At 36.6% G+C, this 16,580-nt stretch overlaps 1 protein-coding gene across 9 annotated transcripts in view; it reads right to left on the bottom strand.

Annotated features, from left to right (window-relative positions):
* Mecom (MDS1 and EVI1 complex locus) overlaps positions 1 to 16,580 on the bottom strand; it is a 543,758-nt gene that overhangs the window by 21,705 nt on the left and 505,473 nt on the right. For 4 of the 9 annotated variants that reach the window (XM_076867222.2, XM_076867226.2, XM_076867228.2 and 1 more), the window contains 5 exons: positions 15,781 to 15,928; positions 14,375 to 14,531; positions 8,611 to 9,967; positions 6,136 to 6,223; positions 910 to 936 (listed from right to left, as the gene is read on the bottom strand). In XM_076867222.2, the coding sequence (XP_076723337.2) occupies positions 910 to 936; positions 6,136 to 6,223; positions 8,611 to 9,967; positions 14,375 to 14,531; positions 15,781 to 15,928 (1,777 nt within the window). The remainder of the gene's footprint in view (positions 1 to 909; positions 937 to 6,135; positions 6,224 to 8,610; positions 9,968 to 14,374; positions 14,532 to 15,780; positions 15,929 to 16,580) is intronic. The other 5 variants (XM_076867229.2, XM_076867223.2, XM_076867224.2 and 2 more) reach the window with 5 other exon arrangements.

Here is a 16,580-nt window from a genome sequence, read left to right as displayed (position 1 = left end):
AAGAGAGAAATTAGAGGTATTCCTTGTAAAGAAAAAAACTAACACCAGATAGAAGAAACAGGTAAGTGCTAAAGTGTGAAAGTGCTCCAACTAAATTCAGTTTATAATAACAATATAGTGGCTTTTAAAGGACAGCTGGACTATGCTCCAAGATTTTCCCCATTCCTCATAAATTAGCATAATTTTAAGTAAAGAAGTAAATGAACATATACTTACAGAAAATTTTGAGATATATATTTTTTTCCACTGACCAGGTTGTATTTGGAGGTGAGAAGTTAATAAGCAGGATTCTTTATATCCTAAATGACTTTACCAGTAAAAATATAAATCTGTTCCCTCGTACCATTTACTGAAACTGACCGTTTCTGGAAACAGTAACTAGAAGTTGAGACTTCATGCTAAAAGATCCATTCACTAGTTAGATAAGGATTTTTTAACATTTAGTTTCATTTCCAAATAGCCAGAACCAATTTCTGCCTTGGGATATATGAATGAGAATTCCAATGTCAGCCTGCGTCTACACAAGTCTAAGTTTTATCCTGTGTAAGGCTTTATTGAACTTATCTTTAACATGCTGTCCCCCAAATAATGGTTATTTCCACTTACTGGCCCATGTGAAGCCTTCTTTAACAACATACTCTCAGGTGTCCATATCAAGGAATAATTATGTGGAATGGGTCAGATTTATTAAACAAAATCATTCCATAAACAATTTCTAGATTAATAAATGCACAATTATATCTGAAAGTATTGTGCAACTTGATAAAGTAGGGACGTTATCTGTTGTAGCCATATCATTTAATGGAAAGGGGCTCAGAATCCATTATGTATATCCAGCAATTTAAAATGTAAGCTGTTTTCTTTTAAATGCTACATTACTTTAGTTAAAAATATAAGTAGGAAACTTACCCAAGTTCTCTGATCAGGCAGTTGGAACTGGGAGCAAAATTGAAACAAAAACAAAAAATTACTTCTGTGTTGGTATCTTTATTGCAATCTATCCTTTGAGAAATTAACATTTATCCTAATTTAGTAATTTTGGCTTATCATGTAACTGTACCTTGAGCAAAAGCTTAGGAAATGAAAAAATGAGTATTTTCATAATACTGCTGAGCTTCCTCTATTACCTAAAATAAACTTTAGAAACAAGGTTATAAACCAAGAATGTTTTTTATTCTAAGAAAGCTAAATGCTACCTACTAGCAAGTCTTAAAGCAAAGCAGATGCTCCCTTTTAATTTTTACTCACTGCAAAATGAGTTCTCTAAAATTTTCTTCAATAATTAAAAAGTAATTAATTTCCTGCAAAAACTCCAATTTCTTGCATTTTATATTGTCAATAATAAAGGAAATACAGTATTTACTAAGATGTGAATAGTTCAGTAACAAAAAGGTGCTGTTCTTGGAAATTCATTGCTTGACAACGAGGATCTCAGACCATCAGTTGGCAGAACTTGTAAGAATATTAATTAAAAGAACTAAAAAAGGTCCCGTTATTTATTACAATTGATGGCAGGATTCACTGGGAAGCACACTCCTATGATCCCAGCAGCTCTGGAGGCTGAGGCAGGAGGATCACGAGTTCAAAGCCAGCATCAGCAATTAGTGAGGACCTAAGCAACTTAGTGAGACCCCGTCTTTAATAAAATATAAAAAAAGGCTGGGGATGTGGCTCAGTAGTTACGTGCCCCAGGAAACACAAAGATTATACCCTTAATAATGTTATTTTATTTGGTTAAAGGGATAAATCTATATTTTTTATTTCATAAATTTTGGCATCTTGAATAAAGAAGATATGTAGATTTAAAATGCTGAAATCTTAATTTCTGAAGAATATGACAATAGAAAACACTTGGTGAAGGCAAAATAGATCATGAATGGCAAGACTGAAGTGATTTTCACATCAATATAGAAATGCTGACTTGGGAAAAAGATAACTTATTCCCAATTCCTTGGACTGTAGTAACAGGATAAGGTGGAGGTGTCAATAAAAACAAAACAAAAAACCAAAAAAAGTAGAGATGAATGAAAAAAGAAGCTTAAGTAAAAGATAATATTTTTTGCAAATGTATACAAAACCACACCTTTAAAAATAAAATGCACGAATAGCTAAAAATAATATTCAAACTAGGAAAATCAAACCAAGGAGTAGTAGCTACTTGCACAATGGCATAATTGCCAAATGATTTCTATGGTAGTTCCAATGAGATATCAATGTGATTGACAAATACCCAAATAGAAATCAAAGACATGGACACTGGGGATGGCACAGTAACACTGACCCTTCCAGTTCACCCACTGATAGCCATTACCAGCTTCTCAAAATTATAATTTAAAATAAAACATCATAAATAATTTCAGCTGCATATCTATGGCTAGTCTCTGTAGTGCTTATTTTTCCTCATAGTAAACTAACTTATTTATAAGAGAAAAATGAAAGGCTAAATAAGTCCTCTAGTGGCCTGAGAGAGGAAACATACTTCTTTTAAGAATTGAGGAACTTAGACCCTGAGGATTCCTCTCTTAATTTTGGTATATGAGTTCATCATAGCCTCTAATTATTTTTGACAGAATTTTAAAAACATATATTATTATTCCATATGGTAGGCCTAATTATCTTTCAATACAATTGGATAAATATTTATTGAGATGTTCACTTATCGTTGACTAGGGATTATGCTCTAGGGAGGCCTGTGTTAGTAGAATACAATAATATAGAAAAATTACAAAATCAAACTCAGAGCATACCACTACTAGGCACTGACATATCTTTTTTTTTTTTTTTTTTTTTAGATTTCCCCCCAAAGCACTGAGAATTCTACCTTCTTTTTATTAGCATAACCCTAAGAAGTAGATAGGACAGATGTAATTTCCACCTTGAAGAGGAAGATCCAGAAGCCCAGAGGGACCATGTGATTTGTTTCAATATACTTTAAATTGAAAGTGAAACAATGAATGCTCTTATGCATTCTCTTATTTAGCTATGAAATCTTGGCAAGCTCTGAGAGCAGAGGCCTGCCTTTCTGTTTTTGGCTTTTAGCTCTGTGCCACCCCTACTGCTGCCCAGGGAGGTCATGCCAAAAACACAGTACGCATCTTTCCAAATTTTCCCAGATACATGGAAAAGAAACTGGGCTCAGGGAATGGGAAGAGGGTATTTTAAGAATATTCCTTTATATTCACAATGGGATGCTTCTGTATCCACTCATATACTTTGTATACAACCAGAGATAAGAAAAATTGTGCTCTATATGTGTAATAAGAATTGTAATGCATTTTCTTCTGTCATATAAATAATAATAATAATTAATAATAATAACAAAATCTTTCCCATTAGGTCCTTCCACATACCAAGTAAAAAGCATCCTGCATGTAAATACTGATCTTTACAGCAACCCTAGTCAGGCGGAGAGTGGGGCTCCCATTATACTCATTGAGAAGGCTCAGAGAGATTGACTATTGTTGCTCAAAACTTCAGCACTTTTGCTAATAAGCAGAAAAACAATTTGTGCAGCAATTACTTCTAGCCCTAAATCTAATATTTTGTTTGTTTTAAGGTACATCTTGAGGTTAGGATGGAATTGTAGAGTACTAGAAAAGAGGAAAAAAAATCTGTTGTGACTTTTGAACATCAAAAGGAAGTTGCTGAAAGAACAGACCATTTGGTCTCAAGATCTGATGAAAATTGGAGGAGGAAACAAGTTGCTCCTGCCATCTCCCAGCAGTGTGCAGCCTTGCACATTAAAACAGCCATGATGGCTTTGAAAACAACGACACAAGTCTGTGGTAGCTGGTAAAGAGCACACTGAATGTGCTTCACCCTCAAAGACCCCTCAGACAGCTCCACTATCCAGCAGATAGAATGTCAATGGTGGGTACAGCAAGGCCTCTAGTGGTTGCTCCAGAAGGGCAGCAAGCTGTCCTGACTGGAGGGCGGTATTCCTGACACAATGGGCGTTGCATATTTTGAATGTCCCTCTTGGGTCGTGTTCTAATAGAAGCATGTCACAACAGGAAGTCACTGCCACCAAACCTGACAATTCTGTGGGGGAAAGAAAGGCACTGCCCCATCTGTGCAGATCTGAAGAAAGGCCCCCCTGTGCTGGGTGGCAGGGTGCAGGCCTCATCTTTTGCCATCCTTCTTAACTTTGCGAATATTAAAAGCTAATGTATTTTCTCTCATACTATTTTATTTTAAAAAAATGTACATGCTATATTTATAATAGTGGCTTGCAGCTGTGGAGTTGTTTGTTGGTAGACAAAAACTGCCCATCTTATGAACCAATAAATTTACCTTGATTAGCTAGAGATGTCTAAATTTCAGAGTAGATGGGGATCTAACAGTCAACTCTTTCATTTTTATAGATAAGAAAACTAAGAACCAACCGGGTTCAGTGGCACATGCCTGTAATACCAGTGGCTCAGGAGGCTGAAGCAGGAGGATCGCAAGTTCAAAGCCAGCCTCAGCAAAAGTGAGGCGCTAAGCAACTCAGTGAGACCCTATCTCTAAATAGAATACAAAATAGGTCTGGGGGGTGTGACTCAGTGGTTGAATGCCCCTGAGTTCAATCCCTGGTACCAAAGAAAAGAAAAAATACTAAGAGCCAGATAGACTTAATTGCTCAAAGACACTGAATCAAAGTTCTATTTTTCTCCATTATTCCATGGACCGTAGTACTCAATTTTGCAGTGGTTAATTACTAAATTTTCAAGATTATCAAACTATGATAATCAGACTGGTTATTGTAATTAAATGTATTATAATATCAAATGCATATTATATCCTCATAAATACAATTAATTACTCATACTTAGGAAGTTATGAAGAGAGATGAACTTTTTATACAATATATGACACAAAATACATATTGAGGATTACCACCCACAAAAGTTTTCAAGTGCTATTTAGACCAGTCTAAGTATAAAATATTTACTGATAAACATTTACCATTTTCCATAACATAATTATATAAATGATGTTACCTTAGTCTTAGCCTTTCTTTATAAAGTTAATACTAACTGGAATATTTATAAAATTTTTATACTAAATTCTATATTTTCTCAGTTAAATTAGAGTGAGAATTTTTGAACAATAATGGATTTCTCCAACCATCCCAGGAGATGGTATTTCAGCTCTAATGTTCTTGCTCATGATTTTGAAAGGATACATGAAAAAGTGAAGAAGAGAGAGGAGAAAAAAAAGAATCATATCCCCAGATGAATTAATTACCTCATAATTTTCTATAAGGAACTTTACATAAATTTTCACCCATTTTATTAAAATACCATCATTTTTGGTTTGAGCATATTGCAACAAAACTAATTTACTGTTTTGAGACATTTTCATAAAAATTTTTCTATCAATAAAGTCCAGAACTTATATCCTTTAAACAAAAACAAAATAAAATAAAACATAAATCAGGGAATTAGATTCAAGATGTTTACATATTTGGTCTTTCAATACAATTCTCCAGATGTGGATTGATAAGTAAACCAGTTTTCAAAAAATAACCAAATGGGTAGGGACATAGAGATGAACCCATCAGATAATAGCATTTTATGTTTTCCTTGTAATGAGAAACTGTATATATTTTGATAAATGGGCACGACCCCATTCAGCAAATAGCTCTGGGTATTGTGGTGAATTCTTGTGCAATTACAGAACTTTACTGGAATGCCCAATGGTCTCTAGATAAATTCCTTCGCCCTCTATGGTAACAACTCGTCAGGTAGACTCATTTCCTGTTTTTATCTAAGCACTAAAAGAACAAGAATGACCTTCATGAGTTTGGGACGAGTCACAGTATCTTATTATCAGCAACCTTAAACACAAAAGACAACTTCAATATTTATTTCCTTAACTGACTTCTGCTTACTCCAAAATGCACTTTGGCTCAATAAGCAGTTAACAACAGACAATAATTTAACACTAAAACCATGTTATCTTTACACATATATTAATGACTTTTTCTTTAAGGAGCTTGGGTTTTAATTCCACTAGAATTTCCTGTGTTCTTCCACAGCAGCGTCATAGGAAATCCTAGTGTTCTCAAGATTTCTTTCATTTCATTGCACCTGCTTTTCAGGATCAACAAGTTAGTTTACAAGCTTGAAATCTCAAATTCAAAATACTTACTTGTGGATGAAACAAGAATCCAGGAGAAGGTCTCAAGTATTTCTCTTTTAAAGCCTCAAGTGGGTCGGTTAGCTTTCTTTTCTCTACTCTGAAAGGTTAAAATTAGATTTTGGAGATGAATCAGTCTCACATATCAATCACTACACGACATTTAAAACAGCAAAGGAAATTGTAGACACACACTAATAAAAATATAAAGACATCCATTCCCTTCTTGAAGAATATTTAAGTCACTTCTAGGAGCTAAAAGAGAGAAAGTCCTATTTATAATGGAAAAATCCTACTCAATGCCTAGTAATAATTATAAGGAAACATGAAAAATGAGCAGTCACTAAATTAGAGGCGTCCATCACAAATTCAGTACCTTTCCATTTCAAATCAAGATAAGAATGGTTGGTGATTTTGAGGTCATGAAAACAGGGCTAATTTTGAAAATTAAAGACATTTTCTGTGAAGAATGTGTTTGCCCAAATATTTACTATGTTTGTTTTTTTTTCAAATCTACCAGTAATATCAAGGGATTTCCCAAGCATACTATACTCTGCTAGCCACTCTTTGAGGTATAACCAGAGGATACCTGATCAAATGATCAAATTAGAGATGGGGTATGGGGCGGGGCACTCTCTTGATGCCACTGCTAATAAACAGGGCAGGTGGGAAGCCAGATTGTGAGAAAAGAACTAGGAACTATTTGAACATATATAGAAAACTTACCTATATGTCCCTTCTGCTTTAGAAAGGCTTGTCATTCTATTTTCAGTTAATCATATAAAGAAATGATATCATGAATTGAGTTAATTTCTTTTGGTAATTTTCTTTTAAACACTGTCGAATGAGTACACTTTAAAAATAGTGTTGACACAAATAAAATAGTTACCAGTTCTGGATATTTTGTACACACTATGTGTTGCAATATACTATTTCACTTATTGCAGTAGGTAATATTATACCCATTTATGGGTGAAAGGAAAAAGTCTAGGTCATGAGAAGGCTGAGATTCAACCCAGGCCTAACTCTAAAAATAAGGGTTAGGTCTTTCTTGACATCTGAAACACCAGAGAGAAAATGTTGACTAGAGGAAGAGGAAGGTTAGGAGGTAGTGGAGATAGGTCCAGTGGATATGTGGAATAAATTAAATGCTCATTGCAAATGGGAGGGTATGAGAAACAAAGTCTGAGTAATTATCTTAAGAAAGTACTGAGATGCCCAACTGAATTGGAAATATGACCTTATTGAAAATGTGTAACATACAATCTATAAACAAAATATGGAAGATTTGTTTTTTTTTCTTTTTTTCCCCCCTTTGCTAGTGATGGGACTGACACAGAATTAAGAAATAATAATTGCAAAAAATGTACTTAAATAAGGTAGTTGTAGTATCAATATATTTTTGTATTGTCCTTTTTTGTTCCTCTTGTCCTGTTGAGATGAGGATGACTCTTTACACACTGGCAGTGTTTTTTTGACAATGTATTTTAGATAATATAGGTAGAAGAATATTTTAAATGATAAAAATATTGCAGTTTCAGTGCCTACTATGTCATGGAATGTCCATAAGTATTGTTGAATAAAATAATGGCCCCAAATATCTTCATAAAATATCAGGCCAATATAAAAATGCTCTCATCTTAAATAAGTTCAATAAAAATTATTCATGAAGTCTTAATAATGTCCAAAATTTGAATGAGAAAGTAAATTGAAAAAACTTGTGATGTTTAAAAGGTATAATGAACATATTACTATTATTCATACCATGTAAAGAAAACTAGTGTTTAAAAACTAAATCACATTGAAGGTCAAGTGAGTGTTACAGGGGGCTATCTAAGAAGCCTTTTATTAAACATGTTTCACCCAGAGAATTTGTGGATGCATCAAAGGAAAGTGGATAATGAAGGCATCAAATACAGATATAATTTTTAGGCACACCACTCACACTTACATGCAGAACTTCTTGTGATTAATATTTCATTTACTTGTGGTTTCTAAGAGGTTTATTTAGAAGCAGTATATGACCAGCCTTTTTAAGGATGTGTTGGTAGGTTAACAGAGAGTAGACTTGTGGTCATAGGTCTCTTCTTATTCTAAATAACCTGACCCATTTAAGTGCCCACACATATTTGCATTAATCCTTCAGGAGGCTCATTCTTCCGCCACTTGACAATTTGCTTTAAATATGACTTTCCCATATTTTCCACTCCAAAAAAAATGTGTTTAAAAATAAATTTATTGTCAAGGGAAAAAAGTCCTGTGGGCCTATTCCAAACCCCCAACTTCAGAGACATCCAAAAATAAGTCCAAACCTAATGAGTCAACTTTTTCAATAGGAAATGGAATTCACTAGATCAAACAACAATTTCACTCTGTTGAATAATAGGAATAATAGGAAGAATTGATTTTTAAAGGATGTGACTTTACATATGAAAATCTACCTTTCATTACATCTGTTCATATTTCATCACCTCCTACCACCCTTACCTGTAAATAGGGTCCATAAAGAAGGGGGTGGGTCTGGCGTGCTGCAAAGAACCATCTGAAGCTGGTCTTGCTTCCACGTTACTTCCTTTCTTCTCCCCAAACACATGGTTTTTTCGAGGCTCAGTCAGCTTTGTCCCACTGGCTCTACTCCTACTGCCCATGCTTAGATCCAGGGGCTGGTCTTGGCTTGCAGCAGAAGTTGCTGGGGGTTTGGAGGGGACTGGAGTCAAGGGCTTCTCATCCTTTCGCTTAGTGGTGAGATCAAAGGGGGACTCAGAGCTTCCTTTCTGCAGTTTCTTTACTTCACTTGGTGATTGGGGTTCCATTTTCAAAGGTAACGATCTCAAGTCTCTATCAGGAAATGGGTACATTGATTGAGAGAATGCTGGAAAAAATGGGAGGGGAAACATGGAAGGGTAAGGTAAAGCTCCAACTTTTTTGTCTTGCAGCCCCACCAGTCCTGTTGAACCAAAGTATTTTTCAGCAATAGAAGCAATAGCTTTTATAGAATCATTCACAGCTCCTGACACCGCAGTCTGCTCCTCTAAAGATGGTGAGAAAATGGAATGATTGCTGTATTCTTTCTTATTATTTATTGAAGCCAGATTCTGAAGAGGGCTTACTTTGTCTTTGAACCTTTTACCATTTTCTTTAAATTTCTCTTTATCACTTTCAATGTCACTTTCCAGATCAGAGCCCGAGGTTGTTTCCAGGTCACTGCCACTTGGTGTACTGACATCATCAAGGTCACTACTCTCTGACTGGTCACTGATTTTCTCAAGGGGCCTCTCTTCAGAGGACCTCTCGGGCTGGAGCTCCACTGGCTTATTGTCCCCTACAGGTGGGTGTTTAGATAGTGCCTTCAAAATATCTTGTGTAGCTGGCAGTATCTGAGGATGTGTCATGAGGGGACTTTGACTTTTGTTTGTCTGTTCAGTACTTGATAGTCCTTTAACAGGAGAACTAGCAGGTATCAAAGGAGGCCTGTGGTACAAGCCGGAAGGAAACAGACCAGGGAAGCTAAAAGAAAATCCAGGAGCTGTTGGAAAGGTAAGACCAGCAGGATGCCTATTGGCGCCAAAATAGTCAGCAAGGCCCGGGTTGGCATGACTCATATTAACCATGGACGTTTTATCCATAGCTGGGGTTCCAGGAAGTGAAATGCCTTGGCCAAAAAATCCACCTGCCGCAAAATGGTTCTTGCCCTCACAAAACCTCCTGTGTTTATTTAAGGAAGACGTAGTGCTGAACATTTGTCCACAGTCTTTGCACTTGATTTGGGTTCTGCAATCAGCATGCATGCGCTTATGACGACAAAGGTTTGAAAACTGAGTATAGGATTTATGGCAGACCTCACCTGTGTGCAAACAACAAAAAAGAATCTCAGGCTTTATGGCAATTGCTTCTGAATTTAGCAAGTATCACAATTGGTTTACCCCAAATAATTTCAACTAGAAAGCCATGGAAAGAAGTTGGAGGCACCGAGCTAGGTGCTCCAAACACTGAAAACCCCCCATTTCACTAGATTCCAAAGCAAGGCATCCAACCTGACAAATGTCTTGAGGCAGCACAAAATTTCATACACATATAATCAATATTTTGTCATTCCCCCTTGCACAATATTTAGCATATTTGTATACTTAAATATTTATGGACAATTCAAATTCCAGCATGCATTGCTCCCCCACCCCATTACTATACTAGCAGAATCTTTAAAATCAAAATCTTAAGATGTATCAAGTACAAAACATAACAGGAACACCTTCAAAATTTGAGATCACATAAAGAATCCTATATTGAAGACACAAAAACAAAATGAAGTAGCCTTTCCCCTTTATTACCTTTCCCCCGGGGGGGGGGGGGTAAAGCCTGGGCCTGCTTGACCATTATTTAATTGGTATTATATCATACGCTCTCATCATTCACACATCAAAGCCACACAACAATGCACATTGTGTATTCTGAGACTTTTTTTAACAATCATTTTCATGATTCGAGAAAGACTGACATAATTTACAATGGCTCTATTTTAAGCCTGCAAAGGAAACTACATTGAATGTAGCCCATCCTGCATTGCTGGTTCCCATGAACTATGATCACGTCCTCTGACTTCCCCTCACACCAGTGGTTGTGCTAACCTTCCTGCATTTATGAAACCTCTGTCCTTGGGAAACATGTCCACTTGTTGTCATATCTTCCTTGGTTATCTTGGGGCACGACTTCTGTGTATTATAGCCAACTATGGTAAGCCAGGGAGAATGCTGTGAACACTCTTATCCAGAAAGGACACAGCAGTGGATATGACTGTGAAATAATCCCCTTCCTCAAGAATTTGCCAATAGAGTAGAATATCTCCCTGCTCACATATGTACCAACATACCTAAATATATATTAAGACCATATTCTATAACCCTTCGAGGTGAGAATCCTTCCTGTTCATATCATAGCAGGATTCTATCGATTGCCTAAGCATTTTTTATTTAACTTTCCCAGGGATGAGTTACTTTAGATGTGAGCTCACTTCAGGACTTCTATACGTGTCTAATACCTCCGGCAATATGATATAATTGTTATAATGTTGATGGTAATTGTTAAAACAAATTAATTTTAAGAAATTAAATTTAAGACAAAATTCACAGTTATTGCTTTCCTGTGATGGCTGTTTGCAGGGCAGAATGGCAGGATGGTTGCACTTCTAAATCAAATCAATCATAATTTTTTTAAAAAAATCATGCAAAGGAGATTTTATAGACCTTAGTCAACTAAAAATCCTCCCAGAACTTGGATTATCCCACACACATACAAACAGGAAGTGCCAAGTGATTGCAGATCTATTTCTTTTACCACTTAACGATCAACCTTATTGCTACAATGTATGTCAATGTGCTTGGTAATACTAAAGGCACCTTCAATTAATGGGATGGTTCATAACATTGTAGAGGCGCAACATGCATTTTAACAGCAAAAGAAGATGTGGGTGACTTTTTTTTCAAATCATTCTACCAGAACATATTGATCAGAGTCTGTTTTAAATGTCAACAATATACCATAAGTATGTATTCTATTCAGATTATTTGATACATTAATTAAAATCATACCATGGTGAGGGTGACAACATCAGATTTTTCACTAGATATACTAATTCTGCCATGAATTAAAACAAAAAAATCATCAATAAAATATTGTTAGAATTCTAAAAACACATTCATCATGAAAGTAGTTTCTCCTCTGGACATCAAAAGGCAGTGGGAAAACATCCTGATGGGTGATGGGTATTCAACCAAGGTCTAAGTTTTTTAAAGGCTGGCAACTCTGAGGAGGAAAAAATGTTGCTCTCTACTCTTCTTTCATCTGGATAGATTTTAGAAAACCAAGAACTCCTTTGTACTGGGGTAACAGAGGGTGCACCTGACTTGCCTGGATGTACCCCATGTTACATAATGAATAGCACTGGTTTCTATTCTCAAGAACATAGACTCCAGGCTATTTCCTTAGACTTTGTTTCCAGCTTTTGAAGCCTTGGCCTGGGATGTCACCAGCCACCAGGCCTCCAGGTAAACTGGTTCAATTGATGCTGAAGTCTATACTCTACTGTAATTTTCTCAGTAATAAGGAATTAGCCAGCAGTTAACATTGCATTTTTCTACTTATTAAACAAATTAAGAGGCATTTTGAATATATCCAGCCTATTAGAGCATGTGGTTTCTATTTGGGAAGGCTGGAGGTTCCTGTAAAGGCAGTGAGTAATTACCTTAGCACTGGTGAGCCTGGGCTGAGGCTCAGCGGCACACTGTAATAAGAGACAGTTGCCATAAACACACCAGTGGGGGTGAATCTTGGTGTGTGGCCTTCTGGTGAGAAACAGATATCAGCCCTAGGTGAACCTCCTCCACTCCAGTCTCCACACCAACTCCTGATCCTTAAACCCTTTTGTTCTGAAATTACACGGCTATTATTCATAATTACTCCATGGTTCTCTGTCAGATTTTATATTTGAAGAATGCCATCTGCTGTTTAAATTTACCAATAATTACTGAAAATGCATTCATGGGAAATACTTCATGCGATCTGATTGGAAAGGGGCAACCTAGGGTGCTTTAAAGTGAAACCCTTGACTTCAGCACAATTAAAATTGCAGATCCCAGAGTCTCAGATGATAGAAGTCCACATTTTCTGGCTTTTACTTTAAATTACAGAGAAAGACATTAAGTGGGTGATGAGAATTACTTGTGGTTGCTTTCTCTCTTTCTTTCACAGAAACATAGTAAAATTTACAAGCCAGAAATACATGAATTCTCTAATATTGTACCTAATAAAACTTACAAAACATTTTATTTGAGAATTCAGAAATAAACAAAATCGATGATATTGCATGTCTGTAGCCCTTCCGAGTATGTTTTCAGGGCATCATGGCCTAGAGTCACGAATGCCTTTTTGAGACAAGAAGTCTAAAATTTCTATTGTACACTTGGTTTCCCAAGGCTTTCAACAGAGCTTCCCCAGGGGACACTAGAGCACCCTTTGTTTATCTATGAGTCCACTTCACTCCACCCAGAGAACAGAACATCTGAGCAAAACAGGACTCTGGTGTAAGCTGGAAAGGAATGAAAAGCTCTCTTGGTGCTTGGAAGCACAAAAGAAAGCTGTGTCAAGGCAAGAAACGGAGAGTTCGCCTCTGGCGCCTCCATGTTGGCACTGAAAATTAGTTTTTTCTACCACGTCTTATAGAATTGTCTCATATACCTGTTCCTACCACCATCCAACAGGTATTTGTCAGAAAAACTGTTTTTCAAGGGGTTCCCAAGTCAGAGGTTTTGCCAAGTGTTGAGTCTGCTTCCACCAATTCTGTGCGTATCTGGATCCAAAGCCAGTTTTGTAGTTTGCAGCACAAATCAGTGAGTCACTGGATTTATATGCCCAGCCATGCAACGGAATAAAAGAAGCTCAGAGTTGTTGCCCAGATGGACTAACAACTGATTTTCCTTATAAAATATTTCAGTATAATACAGAGGAGTGGGTGGACCAAAGAAGCAGCAAATGAGGGCTGAGTTTAACTTTACTTGAAATGTGTTACTCAAGTGCCCTGTCCAGGGATATTCTAAGTAGGTGGCCAGATTGGATGTCCCCTGAAAGCATGCTGCCTATAAATTTGCTTTAGTGCAGTAGGTAAGAGAAGCAGCATGTTCAGCATCAAAGTGAAAATGTTCTGCTTCTCAAGGAACAGTACTACCTGGTCCCTGGCCTGAGAGCAGCAACAATAGGCAGATTAAAGGACATTTTATTTCTCTCTCTCCCAAGCATCCACACAGACACATACAGACAGAGTTGTAAGCCTACTTGCCAGGTGGGGTTCTTCCAGCTCTTTCTGATCCAGAACAGGTTTTTAATCACTTCATCTTGTTCAGTGATATCTGCTATTTGCTATTTTACAAAGCCATGAACATTTACAGTGTGAGGCAAATCTGGTTGTCTCCATTAAATCCTACAACCCGGGGAGGCTTCCCTTTCATTATTTAACGACTTCTCTTTTCTCTACCTGTTATTGATTTCATCTAAAAGAAAACACCCCAGGGATCATAGACAAAATACCATGGATCTGGTTATAAAAGATTTTCTTGTAATAGAAAATAGCCCTACTGGATTGGACCATAAAGAGCTATTACGGTGATTCCCCTAATGGCCATGTGTGGCCATTCTGCAGATCGTAGTGCCTTTTGGAGGAGAGACAGATGCAGGAAGGAGGGCTGGAGTGTTAAAAACTTACAGATAAAGGGCTTCACACTGCTGTGGATGTGCTTGTGCTGTTTGAGGCCTGATGAAGTGGCAAACGTTTTGCCACACTCCGGGCAAGCGTGGGCCCGGGCACCAACGTGCTGAGAGCGAATGTGCCGCTGAAGGTTGCTAGGGTCCGTGAAAACCTGCTAGGAAATGAGTACTGATTAATCAAGAAATTTAATTCAAGGACACAATAAAGAAGACCAGGGATGACTCAAGAAGGAATTTGCTTTACTTTGTTTTATTCATTTACCCCAAAGACTAAAAGCAAGACACATTTTTCCAAAGTGTAACTTCCTTTAGGATAAGAACTGAAAATGATTCAATTCTAAGTCCTTAGCTTAGGATACCTACTGGTGTCAGTTACAGAACAAAATAATGAATGGCATCATTAGGTCACATTCAGGACCTTTTTGACCCCATTTACAGCAACTGGAATTAAACAACAAAATGCTGGTCAGACCATTATTAAAACTGATATGCTATTTCCACTCTCTTACTAAAGACATTATGTATAAGTTTTGGGGAATTTTGACTAAAGTACCCAAATATATTTAGACAGTTTCCCTAGTAAATAAAATTCTAACACTGTGTTTCACTAAGTTACCAGCAAACTTAAACAATTTCTTTGGACATTGTACTAAAAAATAAATTTTAAAAGTCAGCCAACACATACCACGAGTAAAAAAACATCTTTAAAGAAATTTGGAATATTACAATTTCCACTATCATGAGAAGAGGTCTTCAAATACTATAAGAAGTTATTGGAGAAATCTTTTAGTTAATTAAAACATGTGGGAATCAAAAGTTACAAGTTACTGTTCCTACAGTCCAGAGTTAAGGTCTAAGTGGAATACTTTCATTGTGCCCATATGTTGTTCAGTACTGGCCACTAAGGCAGAGGCTCTATTCCTTTTAATTAGAACCAAGTCATGATTTACAGTGAGGACTTGGGTGGAAAAAAATCTGCAAATGTAGGAGTCTCCCATTCTTTCTGAATGGGCATTCAGAAACTTTATGTGACTTCCGCACAAATTGCTATTAAGAAAAATCGGTAATGTACATTGGATAAAATTTTCATTCCCCATAAGGCTATAAAACAACCCCACACTGGCAAGTCAGTAGCGGAACCAGGAATTTACCAAGGATGTCTGACACCTAGTTCTGGAACTCACCATTAAGCCTCACTTCCTCCCTTACAAAAATAAAAGGATACCCACTAAGTGTTTTTATACACTCTAGTAATGCCTTTTAGCATACAACACTCAGCCTACTTTTCTCAAGATATTTATAGTTCCCCCTCTCAAGGCTTGTTTTCATACATCATAGCAAGTGATGGATTAAGAGAGAGAAGGATGACAGAGAGAGGCCAAGTAGCCTACAAATTCACTGTACCTTGGCACAGTTTTCACATTCATAGTGCTTTCCACTGTCATGTGACATCTGGTGGCGAATTAAATTGGACTTCCAGTTAAATGCCTTGGGACACTGATCACACTTGTATTCCCTCTCTTCAGTATGTGACAACATGTGTTTCTCCAAGCTGTTAAGAGAACAATTGATTTAATAAACTTGATGACAAAGAACACTTTCATAAACAGAATGTTATTTTATTACTAATCTTACAATGAAAGATTTGAGAAGGAAAAGAAATGGAGGTGAGAAAAAAGAAAAAGAAGAAACAGGCTTGTGGTAGACAAAAGTACATTTCATGCTTCCTGGACTGTGTCTCCCACCGAAAGAGAAGTGACTCTGTAATACAACCAGGAGGGATGATCTGCCAATTTAGGAGCCTGATAAACAATGAGCTATTTGTTCAGTTCTGGATTCAGTACACAATTCCAACAGCAATACATATTGCTAATATCTGCTCCATTCAATGCAAACTCTCCAACAAAAAATGTTAAGAAAGTGCTTAAAAGCATATAGTCAAGTATTCCAATATGTATAATCTCTACATGGAAAGAGTATGTTTTTTTCTATTGATGTCACAATGTGAAAAAGACAACAAGCTAACTATTCAACAAGCAGCTTTCCAACATGGCCCTGGGATGGATACAGACAAATGGACAAATGGACAGATATATATATATATATATATACATATATATATGTGTGTGTGTGTGTGTACAGATATATATGTATATAGATATAGACAAAAGAAAAAAGTAGAAGTTTCTCACAAGAAGAGTTTA

The sequence above is a fragment of the Callospermophilus lateralis genome, chromosome 10 (genome assembly GCF_048772815.1).
Source record: "Callospermophilus lateralis isolate mCalLat2 chromosome 10, mCalLat2.hap1, whole genome shotgun sequence".
Classification (NCBI taxonomy): Eukaryota; Metazoa; Chordata; class Mammalia; order Rodentia; family Sciuridae; genus Callospermophilus; species Callospermophilus lateralis.
This window is presented reverse-complemented; position numbering and strand designations above follow the sequence as displayed.